We start from the raw sequence: 23,295 nt of genomic DNA on the forward strand, positions 1-23,295 counted from the left end.
GGGTTTTCTAATGTTACCCTGACGTGTGTGTGTGTGTGTGGGTTTTCTAATGTTACCCTGACGTGTGTGTGTGTGTGTGGGTTTTCTAATGTTACCCTGACGTGTGTGTGTGGGTTTTCTAATGTTACCCTGACGTGTGTGTGTGTGTGTGTTTTCTAATGTTACCCTGACGTGTGTGTGTGTGTGTGGGTTTTCTAATGTTACCCTGACGTGTGTGTGTGTGTGACTACTTAAACTAAGGTACATGTTTGTACTACATGGTAAACCTTCAGTGCCAAGTGACGAAAACAGCTAGATTAATGTCACATCTATAATCGTCTTAGCAGTAAGCAATTCTAAAGCCGGAACCTTCATTATTTTTCTCAGATTACTTGCATACATTACTTTCTCAATTTTGACACTACCAGAGAACCTCCCCAAAATTCTTCAGAATGAAGTGATTTAGACCAAGTTATTTAAACTGTTGTTGTAAAGCAGTGTTTCTCAAATGGTTGAAGTTGCAGAAAATGATTTTGCCCTCCTTTAAAGACTAAAGAGTGGGTCCTGGCTAGAAACACTGGTTACACAAATATGTCTTTAGACTATTCCAGTAGCTTTCAAAGGAGTCAAACATCTAAACCAATGTCTTAAAACTCGCCAGTAGTGGAGTTGTCTGACTCCAGGATTTTTAACCATTGCCGGGGTTGGAAGTTCCTTCTCTGAGAGACTCCAACATTTGGTGTTACCACTGATGCCTTTTCCATTGGGATCCATTCCATTTTGTTTGGCGCAGGGGTTAACTGATGTAGCGCCCCCCCCCCCCCCAACACACCCACCCCTAGGGGAAAAAAACCTCATTGTAGTGGGGCTGTTGACGTATGGGTTCCCATTATGGCAACAAAAACATTAACCCTTCCGTTCTTAATTTCTCTCTATCTTTTTTTCATGTTCTCTCTCCCTCCATTTTTTTGTTTTTACATGATCCAGGTGACGATGATGAACGCAAAGCCGCAAGGAAGCCGCTGTTGAGAAAAGGCAGGCAGTCCACCTTATTGAGTTTCTTTACCTTTCCTTTTCTCTTTCTATTGTTTCACACGTGCTCTCACACCCGCACACACACCCACCACCCGCACACACACCCACCACCCGCACACACACCCACCACCCGCACACACACCTACCACCCGCACACACCCACCACCCGCACACACCCACCACCCGCGCACACACCCACCACCCGCACACATACCCACCACCCGCACACATACCCACACACATACCCACACACATACCCACCCACCACCCACACACATACCCACCACCCACACACATACCCACACACATACCCACACACATACCCACACACATACCCACCACCCACACACATACCCACCACAAACACACATACCCACACACATACCCACCACCCACACACACATACCCACCACCCACACACACATACCCACCCACCACCCACACACATACCCACCACCCACACACATACCCACACACACACCCACCACCCACACACATACCCACCACCCACACACATACCCACCACCCACACACATACCCACACACATACCCACACACGTACCCACCACCCACACACATACCCACCACCCACCCACACACATACCCACACACGTACCCACCACCCACACACACGCCCACCACCCGCACACACACCCACCATCCGCACACATACCCACCACCCGCACACATACCAACCACCCGCACACATACCCACCACCCGCACACATACCCACCACCCGCACACATACTACCACCCGCACACATACCTACCACCCGCACACATACCCACACACATACCCACCACCCGCACACATACCCACACACATACCCACCACCCACACACATACCCACCACCCACACACACACCCACCACCCACACACATACCCACCACCCACACACATACCCACACATACCCACCACCCACACACATACCCACACACATACCCACACACATACCCACCACCCACACACATACCCACCACCCACACACATACCCACCACCCACACACATACCCACCACCCACACACATACCCACCACCCACACACATACCCACACACGTACCCACCACCCACACACATACCCACCACCCACCCACACACATACCCACACACGTACCCACCACCCACACACACATACCCACCACCCACACACATACCCGCACACATACCCACCACCCGCACACATACCCACCACCCGCACACATACCCACCACCCGCACACATACCCACCACCCGCACACATACCCGCACACATACCCACACACATACCCACCACCCGCACACATACCCACCACCCGCACACATACCCACCACCCGCACACATACCCACCACCCGCACACATACCCACCACTCGCACACATACCCACCACCCGCACACATACCCACCACACATACCCACCACCCACACACATACCCACCACCCACACACATACCCACCACCCACACACATACCCACCACCCACACACATACCCACCACCCACACACATACCCACACACGTACCCACCACCCACACACATACCCACCACCCACCCACACACATACCCACACACGTACCCACCACCCACACACACATACCCACCACCCACACACATACCCGCACACATACCCACCACCCGCACACATACCCACCACCCGCACACATACCCACCACCCGCACACATACCCACCACCCGCACACATACCCGCACACATACCCACACACATACCCACCACCCGCACACATACCCACCACCCGCACACATACCCACCACCCGCACACATACCCACCACCCGCACACATACCCACCACCCGCACACATACCCGCACACATACCCACACACATACCCACCACCCGCACACATACCCACCACCCGCACACATACCCACCACCCGCACACATACCCACCACCCGCACACATACCCACCACTCGCACACATACCCACCACCCGCACACATACCCACCACACATACCCACCACCCACACACATACCCACCACCCGCAACACATACCCACCACCCGCACACACACCCACCACCCGCACACACACCCACCACCCGCACACACACCCACCACCCGCACACACACCCACCACCCGCACACACATCCACCACCCGCACACATACCCACCACCCGCACACGCGCCCACCACCTGCACACGCGCCCACCACCCGCACACACGCACACATGCCCACCACCCGCACACATGCCCACCACCCGCACACATGCACCCACTCGCACGTACCTGCATCACACGTACCCACACCCACACACTCTGAAGAGGGGTTGGGTTAAATGTGGAAGACACACTTCGGTTGTACAACTGACTGTATCCCCCTTTCCCTTCCTCACACATTGTCTTCCTGTTATGTTGCCTTATTGTAATTCTCTTTCTCTTACTCTCAGTCATGTGCTTTCGAACAGTGGAGCCTGGTTGAGTTTGGTTTTCTTTTCTTTTCTGTTTCTATTGCTCTCACACTCATGCGCAAACTCTGTCACCCTTTGTTGTTGTCTTCCTCTGTCATCTAGGGTTAGTCTTTCCTGCCTGGCCAGCTGCCCTGGCTCTGGGTTAGGGCTAGCTGCTCTGGGTTAGGGCTAGCTGCTCTGGGTTAGGGCTAGCTGCCCTGGGTTAGGGATAGCTGCTCTGGCTCTGGGTTAGGGCTAGCTGCCCTGGCTCTGGGTTAGGGCCAGCTGCCCTGGCTCTGGGTTAGGGCCAGCTGCCCTGGCTCTGGGTTAGGGCCAGCTGCCCTGGCTCTGGGTTAGGGCCAGCTGCCCTGGGTTAGGGCCAGCTGCCCTGGGTTAGGGCCAGCTGCCCTGGGTTAGGGCCAGCTGCTCTGGGTTTGGGTTAGGGCTAGCTGCTCTGGCTCTGGGTCAGGGCCAGCTGCTCTGGCTCTGGGTCAGGGCCAGCTGCCCTGGCTCTGGGTCAGGGCCGGCTGCCCTGGCTCTGGGTCAGGGCCGGCTGCCCTGGCTCTGGGTCAGGGCCGGCTGCCCTGGCTCTGGGTCAGGGCCGGCTGCCCTGGCTCTGGGTCAGGGCCGGCTGCCCTGGCTCTGGGTCAGGGCCAGCTGCTCTGGGAATAACCTGTATGTTTATTTTCTCCTGTCTTTCCACTCCTAACTCACTCCGGCTTCCTGTAGCTCTAGCGCAGTCCCTGAAGTGCCGTCGTGTGTGTCTGCTCTGACGTTGTATTTTCTCTAAATCCTTTCTTTGCTGGACTTCCTGTCGGTCTTTAGTGCCTGTTTCTTCTCTTTCTGCGGAGATGACACTGTCTTCAGTACTTTGTCATTGTCTCTCTCCCTTCCTTTCTGGCAGGCATGTCTGTTTCTGTTGGGGTTTGTCTGCTTATCTCTCCTCCTCTCCCCTTTTTCTACCTCATTCTACCCCTCTATTCTCTCTCTCTACCCCTCTATTCTCTCTCTCTACCCCTCTATTCTCTCTCTCTACCCCTCTTCTCTCTCTACCCCTCTTCTCTCTCTACCCCTCTTCTCTCTCTACCCCTCTTCTCTCTCTACCCCTCTATTCTCTCTCTCTACCCCTCTATTCTCTCTCTCTCTACCCCTCTATTCTCTCTCTACCCCTCTATTTATTCTCTCTCTCTACCCCTCTATTTATTCTCTCGCTCTACCCCTCGCTCTATTCTCTCGCTCTACCCCTCGCTCTATTCTCTCGCTCTACCCCTCGCTCTATTCTCTCGCTCTACCCCTCGCTCTATTCTCTCTCGCTCTACCCCTCTATTTATTCTCGCTCTACCCCTCGCTCTACCCCTCGCTCTATTCTCTCTCGCTCTACCCCTCGCTCGCTCTATTCTCTCGCTCTACCCCTCGCTCGCTCTATTCTCTCGCTCTACCCCTCGCTCTATTCTCTCTCGCTCTACCCCTCTATTTATTCTCTCACTCTACCCCTCGCTCTACCCCTCGCTCTATTCTCTCTCGCTCTATTCTCTCTCTCTACCCCTCTTATTCTCTCGCTCTACCCCTCTATTTATTCTCTCTCTCTATACCTCGCTCTTCTCTCGCTCTACCCCTCTATTTATTCTCTCTCGCTCTACCCCTCTATTTATTCTCTCTCGCTCTATTCTCTCGCTCTATCCCTCGCTCTATTCTCTCTCGCTCTATTCTCTCTCGATCTACCCCTCTATTTATTATCTTGCTCTATTCTCTCGCTCTACCCCTCGCTCTATTCTCTCTCGCTCTACCCCTCTATTTATTCTCTCGCTCTACCCCTCTATTTATTATCTTGCTCTATTCTCTCGCTCTACCCCTCGCTCTATTCTCTCTCGCTCTACCCCTCTATTTATTATCTCGCTCTACCCCTCGCTCTATTCTCTGTGTGTATTTGTCATGTGCTTTTCAGGTACAGCTGTTTTATAACTACTGTCTACTTATCCAAGTCCCAGACAGACAGACACAGACAGAGACAGAGAGCAGAGGAAGGAATGTTACAATAGACACTCACTGACTGCACACCGTTTACATTCCACTGAGCCCACTTCAGAGAAGGTTTCCATTATACTGTGACTGTGAGATAAAATACACATAAGATCCCACTTCCTTTGATTTCTATCACACATATCCTGATCCCAGGTCTTGCTAATGACCTTAGGAGTTGGCAAGATCACACAAACAACATATCTGGGACCAGGGCAAAAAATATATTTTAGGATATATTGATTTAGGATCAGGTCCCTCTTGTCTGTATAATCTGGTTCATTATGATCTGAAAGACAAAACTGATCCTAGAGACTTTATGATTGCGGGCCCAGTCTGAGTCACACACAGAGAGGAATTCTTACCGAAGTCATCTCCCTAAGTGAGCAGCTTCCTGTCCTGTCTTGATCTTAGTGTCTGACATAGCAGTTTTTGGGCCCCACAGAGAAAAGCCCCCAGACGTTGAACGTGGCCGACCAGAGGCTCCTGGACGCCAGTCAGCTGTTCAAGAGGAAACAAGGCAAAGGCACCGTGGACGTGTGGTGGCTCTTTGACGACGGCGGTGAGTTAAGACTGGTCCTCCAGAACACAAGGGGGTGCTATATGATTACTTACTGCCTAGTGTTTCTGTTACAGAGCAGCTTTGATACCCCAGTTTTAAGTTGACAAACACTCCCTGTCCTCCCCTTTAAAAGATAATGATTTGTATAGAAGTATGGTGGAGTGTTTCTCAATCCTGGTTCATTTTGCCCTACCACTACACTGCTGATTCAAATGATCAACTCATCCTTTTTGGGGATTTCAATCAGGTGTGTTAATGCTAAGGCAATAACTAAAATGTGCCCCCCTTTGGGTCCCCGGGACCCGGATTGAGAAACACTGCTCTAGCCCATGCTCACACTAACCCAATGCTTTTGAATGTGTTGGGAAGAATGCGCACTTCAGGAGAAAGAGTAGATCATTGGGATGCAGGGAAACACTTAAGGCTATAGATGGGTTAGCTGACAACGTCACAAATGGGGCAAAAGTCAGTGTGTTATGATTCTGGATGGCCAGATAGCAACAATGACAAGATGCTGCCATGTAGGGAATCAAAGGTGGCTCGTTTCATCTTGTTCTTTAAACCAGGTCTTGTTTTGACTGATTTCATGTCAATGCTATTATGGCAAAACATTGCGACTAACCAACAACAGTAACAATCTATTTTAGAGACAACAAATGCTCTCTGTACAAATGTATAAGTTTTAAATAAACATTGGAGACTAAATATAGTTCACATGTTGTCAACCATCTGTGGCTGAGAAATGGGGACAGAAATTGGCATTGCAGCTTTGAGGACACTAGAAACCTAGACCTTAGACTCTAGAGATATCCCAACTCTGCACATCAGCAAGAACAAACCACAGCATGGCCCCACAAAGAGATGGTGAGTGACTCTTTCTCGTGACTCTGCCAGGCCTCACCCTGCTCATCCCCTATCTGCTCACCAACAAGAAGAAGTGGAATGACTGCAAGATCCGTGTCTTCATCGGAGGCAAGATCAACAGGATCGACCACGACCGCAGAGCGTGAGTGGAAAGTCCTAGTTGCTGTAGATCTATTCTACCTATGCCAATGTGTTGAAAGTCCTAGTTGCTGTAGATCTATTCTACCTATGCCAATGTGTTGAAAGTCCTAGTTGCTGTAGATATATTCTACCTATGCCAATGTGTTGAAAGTACTTGAAATAACTGAATGCTGCATTTAACTTCATGGCTAGATTGCTGACATAGGCTAATGCGGAAATACAATGACAAGAAAACACACAAAGAACCTTTAGGTTAAATTCTGAGGAAAACCAGTTAAATAAAGGTTCAAAAAAATATTTACCATAATGGGAGAAATTTTAATTATTCATTTTTCTTTCATGGCCTAGATTTAAGTCTGCTGAAACTAAAACTGCTGAATTATATCAGTGTGTTAATGGTGCCGGGGATCGCCTTCCAAAAACACTGCCTGGCATGGGCACAGCCCTATGGGATTAAACACACGTTGTTGCATCATCACATTAAATCTGCATGTCTTTTTATATAAACTCTTTATCGTCGTCTGTGGCATTCGCTTCACATAAGCAGGTTAGGGTCTCTGTCTCTTTCTCCTTGTCTCTCTGTCTGTGTTCTGCGTATTACAAACCCACATGGCAGTAGTATTATTGTCCAAAATGTCCTGTCCCTCACTGTTATTGTCCCCTCACAGCTGCCTCCCTTCCACCTTCCTGGCAACCCAAGCCTTTTATCTTAGCATGTGCGTGTGCCACAACTAATTTATTTAGTGTGTTTATTACTTGAAAACCAGGACAAGGCATTTGATAAAACCAGGACAAGGCATTTGATAAAACCAGGACCAGGCATTTGATAAAACCAGGACCAGGCATTTGATAAAACCAGGACCAGGCATTTGATAAAACCAGGACCAGGCATTTGATAAAACCAGGACCAGGCATTTGATTAAACCAGGACCAGGCATTTGATAAAACCAGGACCAGGCATTTGATAAAACCAGGACCAGGCATTTGATAAAACCAGGACCAGGCATTTGATAAAACCAGGACCAGGCATTTGATAAAACCAGGACCAGGCATTTGATAAAACCAGGACCAGGCATTTGATAAAACCAGGACCAGGCATTTGATAGAACCAGGACCAGGCATTTGATAGAACCAGGACCAGGCATTTGATAGAACCAGGACCAGGCATTTGATAGGACCAGGCATTTGATAGAACCAGGACCAGGCATTTGATAAAACCAGGACCAGGCATTTGATAGAACCAGGACCAGGCATTTGATAGAACCAGGACCAGGCATTTGATAGGACCAGGCATTTGATAGAACCAGGACCAGGCATTTGATAGAACCAGGACCAGGCATTTGATAGAACCAGGACCAGGCATTTGATAAAACCAGGACCAGGCATTTGATAGGACCAGGCATTTGATAGAACCAGGACCAGGCATTTGATAGAACCAGGACCAGGCATTTGATAGAACCAGGACCAGGCATTTGATAGGACCAGGCATTTGATAGGACCAGGCATTTGATAGAACCAGGACCAGGCATTTGATAGAACCAGGACCAGGCATTTGATAAAACCAGGACCAGGCATTTGATAGAACCAGGACCAGGCATTTGATAGAACCAGGACCAGGCATTTGATAGGACCGGGCATTTGATAGAACCAGGACCAGGCATTTGATAGAACCAGGACCAGGCATTTGATAAAACCAGGACCAGGCATTTGATAGGACCAGGCATTTGATAGAACCAGGACCAGGCATTTGATAGAACCAGGACCAGGCATTTGATAGAACCAGGACCAGGCATTTGATAAAACCAGGACCAGGCATTTGATAGGACCAGGCATTTGATAGAACCAGGACCAGGCATTTGATAGAACCAGGACCAGGCATTTGATAGAACCAGGACCAGGCATTTGATAGGACCAGGCATTTGATAGAACCAGGACCAGGCATTTGATAGAACCAGGACCAGGCATTTGATAAAACCAGGACCAGGCATTTGATAGAACCAGGACCAGGCATTTGATAGAACCAGGACCAGGCATTTGATAGGACCGGGCATTTGATAGAACCAGGACCAGGCATTTGATAGAACCAGGACCAGGCATTTGATAAAACCAGGACCAGGCATTTGATAGGACCAGGCATTTGATAGAACCAGGACCAGGCATTTGATAGAACCAGGACCAGGCATTTGATAGAACCAGGACCAGGCATTTCCTCGCTGATTTGAACAGAGTTTCACTACTGGCTAGCCATCTTTCTTGAACTTCATTTGTTCAATACTTGGACCTCTTTATTGCAATAATATCCCATCCAAACTCTCCGCATGTCATTGAGGATTCCAGTACTTTGATATGAAAGCCCTTTGACAAAAAAAAGAAAAGTTGCAGTTCACACGCAGACATTCCATGTTTGTAGTCGCCGTGTGCAGACGATGAAGATGTATTGAGGAGACGTTATCCCTATCTTTTGAAGAAAAAAGCCTAGGGAAATGACTGTCATAAAGAGAGAGCCTCTCAACAGCCACAGCGGCTTTTCCCCCTACAAAATATAAACTACAGCTTGCACCTGTTTGCTGTGATACTTCCAAATGGCTTCTTCGTGCCCTCAGTGGCTTGTGTTTGCAGTCTCTCTAAAGCTTCTGGATGTAAGTGGCTTTTCAGTGTTTGATCAGGCATTTGTTCCTCCTCAGGATGGCCACACTTCTCAGCAAGTTCAGGATAGACTTCTCCGACATCAATGTACTGGGAGACATCAACACCAAGCCCAAAAAAGAGAAGTATGTTGTTTTTCTCTTATGATTGAATCTCCCTTTTGACAGATCTCAGATTGTCAGGTGGGTGGGGGTTGGCGACCATTTCTTTTTTAAATATCTATTTTAATTTGACACATTTGTTCTTTATTTGAAATGTCATTGCAAAATGTATGTAAAAAAGAAAGTGAAGTAACTAAGCAGACTGTTCTTTGGGCTGGGAGTCAACAAGTCTACGAGCACTTAAATACTTACAGGAAACCATTTATTGACATTCACAAATATGAATAATAGGATAATTCCCTTTTGGACACTCAAGTGGCGTATTGCAAATGTAAACTGCAAGCTGCAATGTTTTCCACAAGTTGAAAACAGATTATTGTGCATAGTAATATACAGTAGCGCTAATTTGAATTGAAACATATTTTGAATGAAACGTATTACTGCGCTGTGTGTACAGTACCAGTCAAAAGTTTGGACACACCTACTCATTCAAGGGTTTTTCTTTATTTTTGCTATTTTCTACATTGTAGAATAATAGTGAAAACACAAACTATGAAATAACACATATGGAATCATGTAGTAACCAAAAAAGTGTTAAACATATCAAAATATATTTTATATTCTTCAAAGTAGCCACCCTTTGCCCTGATAACAACTTTGGAATGCATTTCAGTTAACAGGTGTGCCTTGTTAAAAGTTCATTTGTGGAATTTCTTTCCTTCTTAATGCGTTTGAGCCAAAGGGTGGAATACAGAAGAAAGCCCTATTTGGTAAAAGACCGAGTCCATATTATGGCAAGAACAGCTCAAATAAGCAAAGAGAAACAACAGTCCATCATTACTTTAAGGCATGAAGGTCAGTCAATCCAGAACATGTGCAGTCACAAAAACCATCAAGCGCTATGATGAAACTGGCTCTCATGAGGACCGCCACAGGAAAAGATTGAGTTACCTCTGCTGCAGAGGATGAGTTCATTAGAGTTACCAGCCTCAGAAATGACAGCCCAAATAAATGTTTCACAGAGTTCAAGTAACAGACACATCTCAACATCTGTTCAGGGGAGAGTGTGTGAATCAGGCCTTCATGGTTGAGTTGCTGGCAAAAAAAACACCAATAAGAAGACTTGCTTGGACCGGTGGAAATCTATCCTTTTGGTCTGATGAGTCCAAATTTGAGATTTGGGTTCCAACCGCTGTGTCTTTGTGAGACGCAGAGTAACTGAACGTATGATATTCGCATGTGTAGTTCCAACTATGAAGCATGGAGGAGGAGGTCTGATGGTGTGTGGGTGCTTTTGCTGTGATTTATTCAGAATTCAAGGCACACTTAACCAGCATGTCTACCACAGCATTCTGCAGTGATACGCCATCCCATCTGGTTTGCCCTTAGTGGGACTATCATGTATTTTTCAACAGGACAATGACCCAACGCACCTCCAGGCTGTGTAAGGGCTATTTGACCAAGAATGAAAATGATGGAGCTGCATCAGATGACCTGGCCTCCACAATCACCTGACCTCAACCCAATTGAGATGGTTTGGGATGATTTGGACTGCAGAATAAAGGAAAAGCAGCCAACAAGTGCTCAGCATATGTGGGAACTCCTCCAAGACTGTTGGAAAAACATTCCAGGTGAAGCTGGTTGAGAGAATGACAAGTGTGCGCAAAGCTTTCATCAAGGCAAGGGGTGGCTACTTTAAAGAATCTCAAATATAAAATATATTTTGATTCAACACCTTTTTGATTCCATGTATTATTTCATAGTTTTGATGTCTTCAATATTATTCTACAATGGAGAAACTAGTACAAATAAAGATAAATTCTTGAATGAGTAGGTGTGTCTAAACTTTTTACTGTGTGTGTTGTGGTTTAACAACCTTTGATCCCCTGTGGTGTTTAAGTGTGACTGCCTTTGAGGAGATGATTGAGCCGTACCGGCTGAAGGAGGACGACATGGAGCAGGATACAGCAGAGGCACTGAAGGCCAGCGAGCCCTGGAGGATCACAGACAACGAGCTGGAGCTCTACAGGGCCAAGGTGAGTCTAACCACTAGCCATCACCATATCACTTATTCCTATCCAGTCCTTTCAGATCTGTGAACATGGAGTGGTAGGGGCTAACTGTAGGATGCTAGGAGATGAAATGGAACCAAGCCGATGAGGAGTTCTGTATTGTGCCCAATGTATTTTACGAGCTATATGGGAAGGAATGTGCTCTGGTATCTGCCTATCTTACAGCTAAGTGTGGCTGCAGTCTTAGATGGTAATCTCGTAACCTAATGCCTGTGTCTGCAACTTAACCTGTATTTTTGTTTTGATTGTTCTCAGACTAATCGTCAGATCAGACTGAACGAACTGCTGAAGGAGCACTCGAGCACAGCCAACCTCATTGTCATGTAAGCGCATTTATTAATGTGTGTTGCAACTTGCCTGTGTGCGGGCATTATGGCTTTGACCTCTGGCAACCACCGGCAGTGTGAAGATGTGGAGGAGGCCTCGTGTCTGTCAATAATGGGCGCTAAGTGGATCAGCTGGCTGTCCTGTAAACTGAGACGCCAGCAGCCCTCCCATAATCATTCTCCTCTGTCACCCACCCCAGGTCTCACCTTCTCTCATCTGGCCTCTCCTTACCTCCATTTTTCCCACTTCTCTGCCATTTAACTTTCACCTTTGCTCTCTGTTGCTCACACGCCTTTCTTTCTCAATCCACTCTTCATCCTCTTCTCTCTCTGCTATATTTACCCTTCATTTTCCTCTCATCCTAATTTCATTCTCCCACTGCTTCCTCACTAATCCTTCCCTGTCCTGTGGACACAGACCATAGTCCACACGGACCGTAGTCCACACGGACCGTAGTCCACACGGACCGTAGTCCACACGGACCATAGTCCACACGGACCATAGTCCACACGGACCATAGTCCACACGGACCATAGTCCACACGGACCATAGTCTACACGGACCATAGTCCACACGGACCATAGTCCACACGGACCATAGTCCACACGGACCATAGTCCACACGGACCATAGTCCACACGGACCATAGTCCGCACAGACCATAGTCCACACAGATACACAGACCATAGTCCACACAGACCATAGTCCACACAGATACACAGACCATAGTCTACACAGACCATAGTCCACACAGATACACAGACCATAGTCTACACAGACCATAGTCCACACAGATACACAGACCATAGTCCACACAGACCATAGTCCACACAGACCATAGTCCACACAGATACACAGACCATAGTCCACACAGACCATAGTCCACACAGACCACAGTCCACACAGATACACAGACCACAGACCACAGTCCACACGGATACACAGACCATAGTCCACACGGATACACAGACCACAGTCCACACGGATACACAGACCACAGTCCACACGGATACACAGACCATAGTCCACACGGATACACAGACCATAGTCCACACGGATACACAGACCATAGTCCACACAGACCATAGTCCACACAGATACACAGACCATAGTCCACACAGACCATAGTCCACACAGATACACAGACCATAGTCCACACAGACCATAGTCCACACAGATACACAGACCATAGTCCACACAGATACACAGACCATAGTCCACACAGACCATAGTCCACACAGATACACAGACCATAGTCCACACAGATACACAGACCATAGTCCACACAGACCATAGTCCACACAGATACACAGACCATAGTCCACACAGACCATAGTCCACACAGATACACAGACCATAGTTCACACAGATACACAGACCACAGTCCACACAGACCACAGTCCACACGGATACACAGACCATAGTCCACACGGATACACAGACCATAGTCCACACAGATACACAGACCATAGTCCACACAGATACACAGACCATAGTCCACACAGATACACAGACCATAGTCCACACAGACCATAGTCCACACAGACCATAGTCCACACAGACCATAGTCCACACAGATACACAGACCATAGTCCACACAGATACACAGACCATAGTCCACACAGACCATAGTCCACACAGACCATAGTCCACACAGATACACAGACCATAGTCCACACAGACCATAGTCCACACAGACCATAGTCCACACAGATACACAGACAATAGTCCACACAGATACACAGACCATAGTCCACACAGATACACAGACCATAGTCCACACAGATACACAGACCATAGTCCACACAGACCATAGTCCACACAGATACACAGACCATAGTCCACACAGACCATCGTCCACGCAGATACACAGACCATAGTCCACGCAGATACGCAGACCATAGTCCACGCAGACCATAGTCCACACAGACCATAGTCCACACACACGCAGATACACAGACCATAGTCCACACACACGCAGATACACAGACCATAGTCCACACAGACCACAGTCCACACAGACCACAGTCCACACGGATACACAGACCATAGTCCACACGGATACACAGACCATAGTCCACACGGATACACAGACCATAGTCCACACGGATACACAGACCATAGTCCACACAGATACACAGACCATAGTCCACACAGATACACAGACCATAGTCCACACAGACCATAGTCCACACAGATACACAGACCATAGTCCACACAGACCATAGTCCACACAGATACACAGACCATAGTCCACACAGATACACAGACCATAGTCCACGCAGATACACAGACCATAGTCCACACAGATACACAGACCATAGTCCACACAGACCATAGTCCACACAGATACACAGACCATAGTCCACACAGACCATAGTCCACACAGACCATAGTCCACACAGACCATAGTCCGCACAGACCATAGTCCACACAGATACACAGACCATAGTCCACACAGACCATAGTCCACACAGATACACAGACCATAGTCCACACAGATACACAGACCATAGTCCACACAGATACACAGACCATAGTCCACACAGACCATAGTCCACACAGATACACAGACCATAGTCCACACAGACCATAGTCCACACAGACCACAGTCCACACAGATACACAGACCACAGTCCACACAGACCATAGTCCACACGGATACACAGACCATAGTCCACACGGATACACAGACCATAGTCCACACGGATACACAGACCATAGTCCACACGGATACACAGACCATAGTCCACACAGACCATAGTCCACACAGATACACAGACCATAGTCCACACAGACCATAGTCCACACAGATACACAGACCATAGTCCACACAGACCATAGTCCACACAGACCACAGTCCACACAGATACACAGACCACAGTCCACACAGACCACAGTCCACACGGATACACAGACCATAGTCCACACGGATACACAGACCATAGTCCACACGGATACACAGACCATAGTCCACACGGATACACAGACCATAGTCCACACAGACCATAGTCCACACAGACCATAGTCCACACAGATACACAGACCATAGTCCACACAGATACACAGACCATAGTCCACACAGACCATAGTCCACACAGATACACAGACCACAGTCCACACGGATACACAGACCATAGTCCACACGGATACACAGACCATAGTCCACACGGATACACAGACCATAGTCCACACAGATACACAGACCATAGTCCACACAGACCATAGTCCACACAGACCACAGTCCACACAGATACACAGACCACAGTCCACACGGATACACAGACCATAGTCCACACGGATACACAGACCATAGTCCACACGGATACACAGACCATAGTCCACACAGATACACAGACCATAGTCCACACAGATACACAGACCATAGTCCACACAGACCATAGTCCACACAGATACACAGACCATAGTCCACGCAGATACACAGACCATAGTCCACACAGACCATAGTCCACACAGATACACAGACCATAGTCCACACAGATACACAGACCATAGTCCACACAGACCATAGTCCACACAGACCATAGTCCACACAGACCATAGTCCACACAGACCATAGTCCACACAGACCATAGTCCACACAGACCATAGTCCACACAGATACACAGACAATAGTCCACACAGATACACAGACCATAGTCCACACAGATACACAGACCATAGTCTACACAGACCATAGTCTACACAGACCATAGTCCACACAGACCATAGTCCACACAGATACACAGACCATAGTCCACACAGATACACAGACCATAGTCTACACAGACCATAGTCCACACAGACCATCGTCCACGCAGATACACAGACCATAGTCCACACAGATACACAGACCATAGTCCACACAGACCATAGTCCACACAGACCATAGTCCACACAGATACACAGACCATAGTCCACACAGATACACAGACCATAGTCCACACAGACCATAGTCCACACAGACCATAGTCCACACAGATACACAGACCATAGTCCACACAGATACACAGACCATAGTCCACACAGACCATAGTCCACACAGACCATAGTCCACACAGATACACAGACCATAGTCCACACAGACCATAGTCCACACCATAGTCCACACAGATACACAGACAATAGTCCACACAGATACACAGACCATAGTCCACACAGATACACAGACCATAGTCCACACAGATACACAGACCATAGTCCACACAGACCATAGTCCACACAGATACACAGACCATAGTCCACACAGACCATCGTCCACGCAGATACACAGACCATAGTCCACGCAGATACGCAGACCATAGTCCACGCAGACCATAGTCCACACAGACCATAGTCCACACACACGCAGATACACAGACCATAGTCCACACACACGCAGATACACAGACCATAGTCCACACAGACCACAGTCCACACAGACCACAGTCCACACGGATACACAGACCATAGTCCACACGGATACACAGACCATAGTCCACACGGATACACAGACCATAGTCCACACAGATACACAGACCATAGTCCACACAGATACACAGACCATAGTCCACACAGACCATAGTCCACACAGATACACAGACCATAGTCCACACAGACCATAGTCCACACAGATACACAGACCATAGTCCACACAGATACACAGACCATAGTCCACGCAGATACACAGACCATAGTCCACACAGATACACAGACCATAGTCCACACAGACCATAGTCCACACAGATACACAGACCATAGTCCACACAGACCATAGTCCACACAGACCATAGTCCACACAGACCATAGTCCACGCGGACCAAAGTCCGCACAGACCATAGTCCACACAGACCATAGTCCGCACAGACCATAGTCCACACAGATACACAGACCATAGTCCACACAGACCATAGTCCACACAGATACACAGACCATAGTCCACACAGATACACAGACCATAGTCCACACAGATACACAGACCATAGTCCACACAGACCATAGTCCACACAGATACACAGACCATAGTCCACACAGACCATAGTCCACACAGACCACAGTCCACACAGATACACAGACCACAGTCCACACAGACCACAGTCCACACGGATACACAGACCATAGTCCACACGGATACACAGACCATAGTCCACACGGATACACAGACCATAGTCCACACGGATACACAGACCATAGTCCACACAGACCATAGTCCACACAGATACACAGACCATAGTCCACACAGATACACAGACCATAGTCCACACAGACCATAGTCCACACAGATACACAGACCATAGTCCACACAGACCATAGTCCACACAGATACACAGACCATAGTCCACACAGACCATAGTCCACACAGATACACAGACCATAGTCCACACAGATACACAGACCATAGTCCACACAGACCATAGTCCACACAGATACACAGACCATAGTCCACACAGACCATAGTCCACACAGATACACAGACCATAGTTCACACAGATACACAGACCATAGTCCACACAGACCATAGTCCACACAGACCACAGTCCACACAGATACACAGACCACACGGATACACAGACCATAGTCCACACGGATACACAGACCATAGTCCACACGGATACACAGACCATAGTCCACACAGATACACAGACCATAGTCCACACAGATACACAGACCATAGTCCACACAGACCATAGTCCACACAGACCACAGTCCACACAGATACACAGACCACAGTCCACACGGATACACAGACCATAGTCCACACGGATACACAGACCATAGTCCACACGGATACACAGACCATAGTCCACACAGATACACAGACCATAGTCCACACAGATACACAGACCATAGTCCACACAGACCATAGTCCACACAGATACACAGACCATAGTCCACACAGATACACAGACCATAGTCCACACAGACCATAGTCCACACAGATACACAGACCATAGTCCACACAGATACACAGACCATAGTCCACACAGACCATAGTCCACACAGACCATAGTCCACACAGACCATAGTCCACACAGACCATAGTCCACACAGACCATAGTCCACACAGACCATAGTCCACACAGATACACAGACAATAGTCCACACAGATACACAGACCATAGTCCACACAGATACACAGACCATAGTCTACACAGACCATAGTCTACACAGACCACAGTCCACACAGATACACAGACCACAGTCCACACGGATACACAGACCATAGTCCACACGGATACACAGACCATAGTCCACACGGATACACAGACCATAGTCCACACAGATACACAGACCATAGTCCACACAGATACACAGACCATAGTCCACACAGACCATAGTCCACACAGATACACAGACCATAGTCCACACAGATACACAGACCATAGTCCACACAGACCATAGTCCACACAGATACACAGACCATAGTCCACACAGATACACAGACCATAGTCCACACAGACCATAGTCCACACAGACCATAGTCCACACAGACCATAGTCCACACAGACCATAGTCCACACAGACCATAGTCCACACAGACCATAGTCCACACAGATACACAGACAATAGTCCACACAGATACACAGACCATAGTCCACACAGATACACAGACCATAGTCTACACAGACCATAGTCTACACAGACCATAGTCCACACAGACCATAGTCCACACAGATACACAGACCATAGTCCACACAGACCATCGTCCACGCAGATACACAGACCATAGTCCACGCAGATACGCAGGCCATAGTCCACGCAGACCATAGTCCACACAGACCATAGTCCACACACACGCAGATACACAGACCATAGTCCACACAGACCATAGTCCACACACACGCAGATACACAGACCATAGTCCACACGGATACACAGACCATAGTCCACACGGATACACAGACCATAGTCCACACAGATACACAGACCATAGTCCACACAGATACACAGACCATAGTCCACACAGATACACAGACCATAGTCCACACAGACCATAGTCCACACAGATACACAGACCATAGTCCACACAGATACACAGACCATAGTCCACACAGATACACAGACCATAGTCCACGCAGATACACAGACCATAGTCCACACAGATACACAGACCATAGTCCACACAGACCATAGTCCACACAGATACACAGACCATAGTCCACACAGACCATAGTCCACACAGACCATAGTCCACACAGACCATAGTCCACACAGACCATAGTCCACACAGACCATAGTCCACACAGATACACAGACCATCGTCCACGCAGATACACAGACCATAGTCCACGCAGATACAGACCATAGTCCACGCAGATACAGACCATAGTCCACGCAGACCATAGTCCACACACACGCAGATACACAGACCATAGTCCACACAGACCATAGTCCACACAGATACACAGACCATAGTCCACGCAGACCATAGTCCACACAGATACACAGACCATAGTCCACGCAGATACAGAGACCATAGTCCACGCAGATACACAGACCATAGTCCACGCAGACCATAGTCCACACAGACCATAGTCCACACAGATACACAGACCATAGTCCACACAGATACACAGACCATAGTCCACACAGACCATAGTCCACACAGATACACAGACCATAGTCCACGCAGACCATAGTCCACACAGATACACAGACCATAGTCCACGCAGATACAGACCATAGTCCACGCAGATACACAGACCATAGTCCACGCAGACCATAGTCCACACAGACCATAGTCCACACAGATACATAGACCATAGTCCACACACAGACCATAGTCCACACAGACCATAGTCCACACACACGCAGATACAGACCATAGTCCACACAGACCATAGTCCACACAGATACACAGACCATAGTCCACGCAGATACACAGACCATAGTCCACACAGATACACAGACCATCGTCCACACAGATACACAGACCATAGTCCACACAGATACACAGACCATAGTCCACACAGACCATAGTCCACACAGATACACAGACCATAGTCCACACAGACCATAGTCCACACAGACCATAGTCCACACAGATACACAGACCATAGTCCACGCAGATACACAGACCATAGTCCACACAGATACACAGACCATAGTCCACACAGACCATAGTCTACACACACAGATACACAGACCATAGTCCACACACACACCATAGTCCACACAGACACACACAGATACACAGACCATAGTACACACACACACACACACACAGACCATAGTCCACACACACAGAGATACACAGACCATAGTCCACACACACAGACCATAGTCCACACACACAGATACACAGACCATAGTCCACACACACAGACCATAGTCCACACACAGACCATAGTCCATACACACAGACCATAGTCCATACACACAGACCATAGTCCATACACACAGACCATAGTCCATACACACAGACCATAGTCCATACACACAGACCATAGTCCATACACACAGACCATAGTCCATACACACAGACCATAGTCCACACACACAGACCATAGTCCACACACACAGACCATAGTCCACACACACAGACCATAGTCCATACACACAGACCATAGTCCATACACACAGACCATAGTCCATACACACAGACCATAGTCCATACACACAGACCATAGTCCACACACACAGACCATAGTCCACACACACAGACCATAGTCCACACACACAGACCATAGTCCACACACACAGACCATAGTCCATACACACAGACCATAGTCCACACACACACAGACGACAGTCCGCGCGCACACAGACGACAGCCCACACACTCTTTCAGTAGGGCTGTGGGTTAATTGCCTTTGCATTCTCTCTCCACAACTGGCTAGGCTTTGCTTCAGTCCCTGCTATCCTATTCACAACACCACTGATAATGTACTGATACCACTATAATGAAGGAGCCCATTGTCCTCAGTGTCAGTGGACCTCCATTTTGTGTCTCATTAATGGATGTTTGGAATAGGATGTGTCAATGCTGTCTGTTGGTCATAATGCACTTTATTGAAGTAGGCGTGTGGGATTGAGTTTGTGCTGATACACGGATGGGGCACGAGGGTCTGAAATGGATAGTGCGATCTGAAGGGAAACCCAGACTAATGCAATAAAATCCAAGTGGGATTGGATGGTGCAGCTGGTCACATGATTGCCAGTCAGCCTATGTGAAGATGTCTCTATGTAACTGCCCAGGAAGTGGGACCGTATCAGTGAGATAACAGTAGTGTGATGGTCCATCAGTCCCAGGGTGAATTTGAACTATGCTTTCGTGGACATACACCCAATCCCAAATCCCCCCCGGGTATTTTTCTCAATAGGTTATACTGTTTCTTTTGCCTTTTGCCAAGGACACTATATGACTTCTTAATATCTCTCTTCCAGGAGCATGCCCCTGGCCAGAAAGGGAGCCGTATCCAGTGCTCTCTACATGTCCTGGTTGGAGACTCTGTCCAAGGACCTGCCTCCCCTCCTCCTGGTACGAGGCAACCACCAGAGCGTCCTCACCTTCTACTCTTAAAAATCACACACACGCCGCCTCTGGGACCGCCCACACCTCCTATCCCAGTGCCCTAAGAGACACACACACACTCCAATGAAGGTAGAAACCGTAGCCATTGATAATAATGATGATAATAAAGGATATGGTGTTGCTCTGGGGGTCCAGCCTCTTATGTGAAGGGGGGGGGTCGGTCAGGGGGGGGGGGGTCCGCACTACTCTTCAAATTGTACACAGCACACGAAAGAAGTGAACAATTTTAATTTACTCAAAATTGATTTCCTCTGGCTTGAAAGCATCTGTTCATGTGATTCACACAACGTTATTATCATTATTGTTATTATTCAGATTCTTCTCGATGTCACGTTTTTAAGTTAGATCATTTTTGCTTTTTTCAAAGCAGCAATAATCACCCTCTAATTTTTCCTTTTCTTGTGTTGGAGAGAACCATACCGAATGCTTTGCTACTCCTTTTATAGCCTTATGGATGTGCCTTCCAGTTGGAATCAAAGGAATTAAATTATGAATCGCTCTACCCAGATTGAATGGTATGAAGAATATAGATGGATAAGTTATTTTGTTATTGAGTTTTAATGTTTTTTTGAGGAATGTTTTTATGCGAGTGGATTGTAGGAGGTTAGCAAAGAGTCTCCACTTGATGGAAAAAAAAGCTTTCTAGTGTTTATTTCTCCTCCCTAAACGATTTCCTATTGTTTTCTGACCTCTGATTTCATTTTACTCCACATTTGTATTTGTCTTCCTTTAAGCTGTGGAAATTAAACAGTGTTCTTAGTGCAGTACCCTCTACCTACTTTATAGTAGACGCAATCAACTTCAACTCTGAAAGTTGATTTGGTTGGTGCCCAAGAATGGTCTCTTAACAGAAAGATATCTGCAGGTCTACACTTGGAAGGTCCCAGGAGTCTTACTACCATGCTGTCAGAAATGACTAGAAGTGGGTTTAGCTTCGGATTAGCCTCATCATGCCAGTTGTCTCTCAAAAGCTGCTAACGCGAACAAGTGTTTCAACCAAAAGCAGCAAAACCCTCGGCTGAGTTCTTAGTCCAAGTCCCCGTTGGATTTGAGTAGGTTCCCCTCATTGACGTCTGTCCTCATAGTGGAATCTATGGGCTGAATCCTAATTTGAGATGCTCCAATTTTACTCCAACTTTTTTGCTGAATTTGTGTATTGATGTCTGAAGGAGACTTCAAAGTCTGAGTTGGTTAATTCATATCTCAAGTTAGGACTCTGCCCCTCAGGTCCCCCACATTGGAGTGACTACAAAGGAACCGGTCTAGCCCTTACAACCGAATTAAGACTTTGCCTTAACTTTGCTGAGTGTCTTTGTTCAGAGTTTGAGTTAGTTCTGTGTTCAAAAGAGGGGAAATTGTAGGTAAAAGCTATGGATTAGCATGTTTCAAGAGGGAACTGATACATGCCTCTATGCAGATGCACTGTAATCAATACTTGTTATAAAAGCCCATACCTGGTTTATTTGAAAGGTTCCACTGTCCCTCAGTTCATTTTTGGACTATTTAGGCTGGTCCTTAAACCTATTGTCGGCCCACTTTGCCATTGTTTCCGGGAGAGTAAAAATTGTACTCATAAGGCCAACCACGTCATTGCCCCGCTCTTACCTAGTTCTCATCATTTTATGCAATTAAAGGTTTTTTTTGTT

The 23,295-nt window shown here is 47.6% G+C and overlaps 1 protein-coding gene across 2 annotated transcripts in view; it reads left to right on the forward strand.

Moving 5' to 3' along the window:
- Positions 1-22,636, forward strand: part of LOC139408349 (solute carrier family 12 member 2) — an 87,521-nt gene extending 64,885 nt beyond the window's left edge. The window contains exons 21-27 of one of the 2 annotated variants that reach the window (XM_071152113.1): positions 967-1,014; positions 5,869-5,985; positions 6,880-6,991; positions 9,675-9,761; positions 11,638-11,773; positions 12,065-12,132; positions 21,502-22,636. In XM_071152113.1, the coding sequence (XP_071008214.1) occupies positions 967-1,014; positions 5,869-5,985; positions 6,880-6,991; positions 9,675-9,761; positions 11,638-11,773; positions 12,065-12,132; positions 21,502-21,637 (704 nt within the window). In that variant the 3' untranslated portion in view covers positions 21,638-22,636. The remainder of the gene's footprint in view (positions 1-966; positions 1,015-5,868; positions 5,986-6,879; positions 6,992-9,674; positions 9,762-11,637; positions 11,774-12,064; positions 12,133-21,501) is intronic. The other variant, XM_071152114.1, reaches the window with a different exon arrangement.
- Positions 22,637-23,295: the final 659 nt, after the last annotated feature.

Source organism: Oncorhynchus clarkii, chromosome 5 (genome assembly GCF_045791955.1).
Source record: "Oncorhynchus clarkii lewisi isolate Uvic-CL-2024 chromosome 5, UVic_Ocla_1.0, whole genome shotgun sequence".
NCBI classification, from domain to species: domain Eukaryota; kingdom Metazoa; phylum Chordata; class Actinopteri; order Salmoniformes; family Salmonidae; genus Oncorhynchus; species Oncorhynchus clarkii.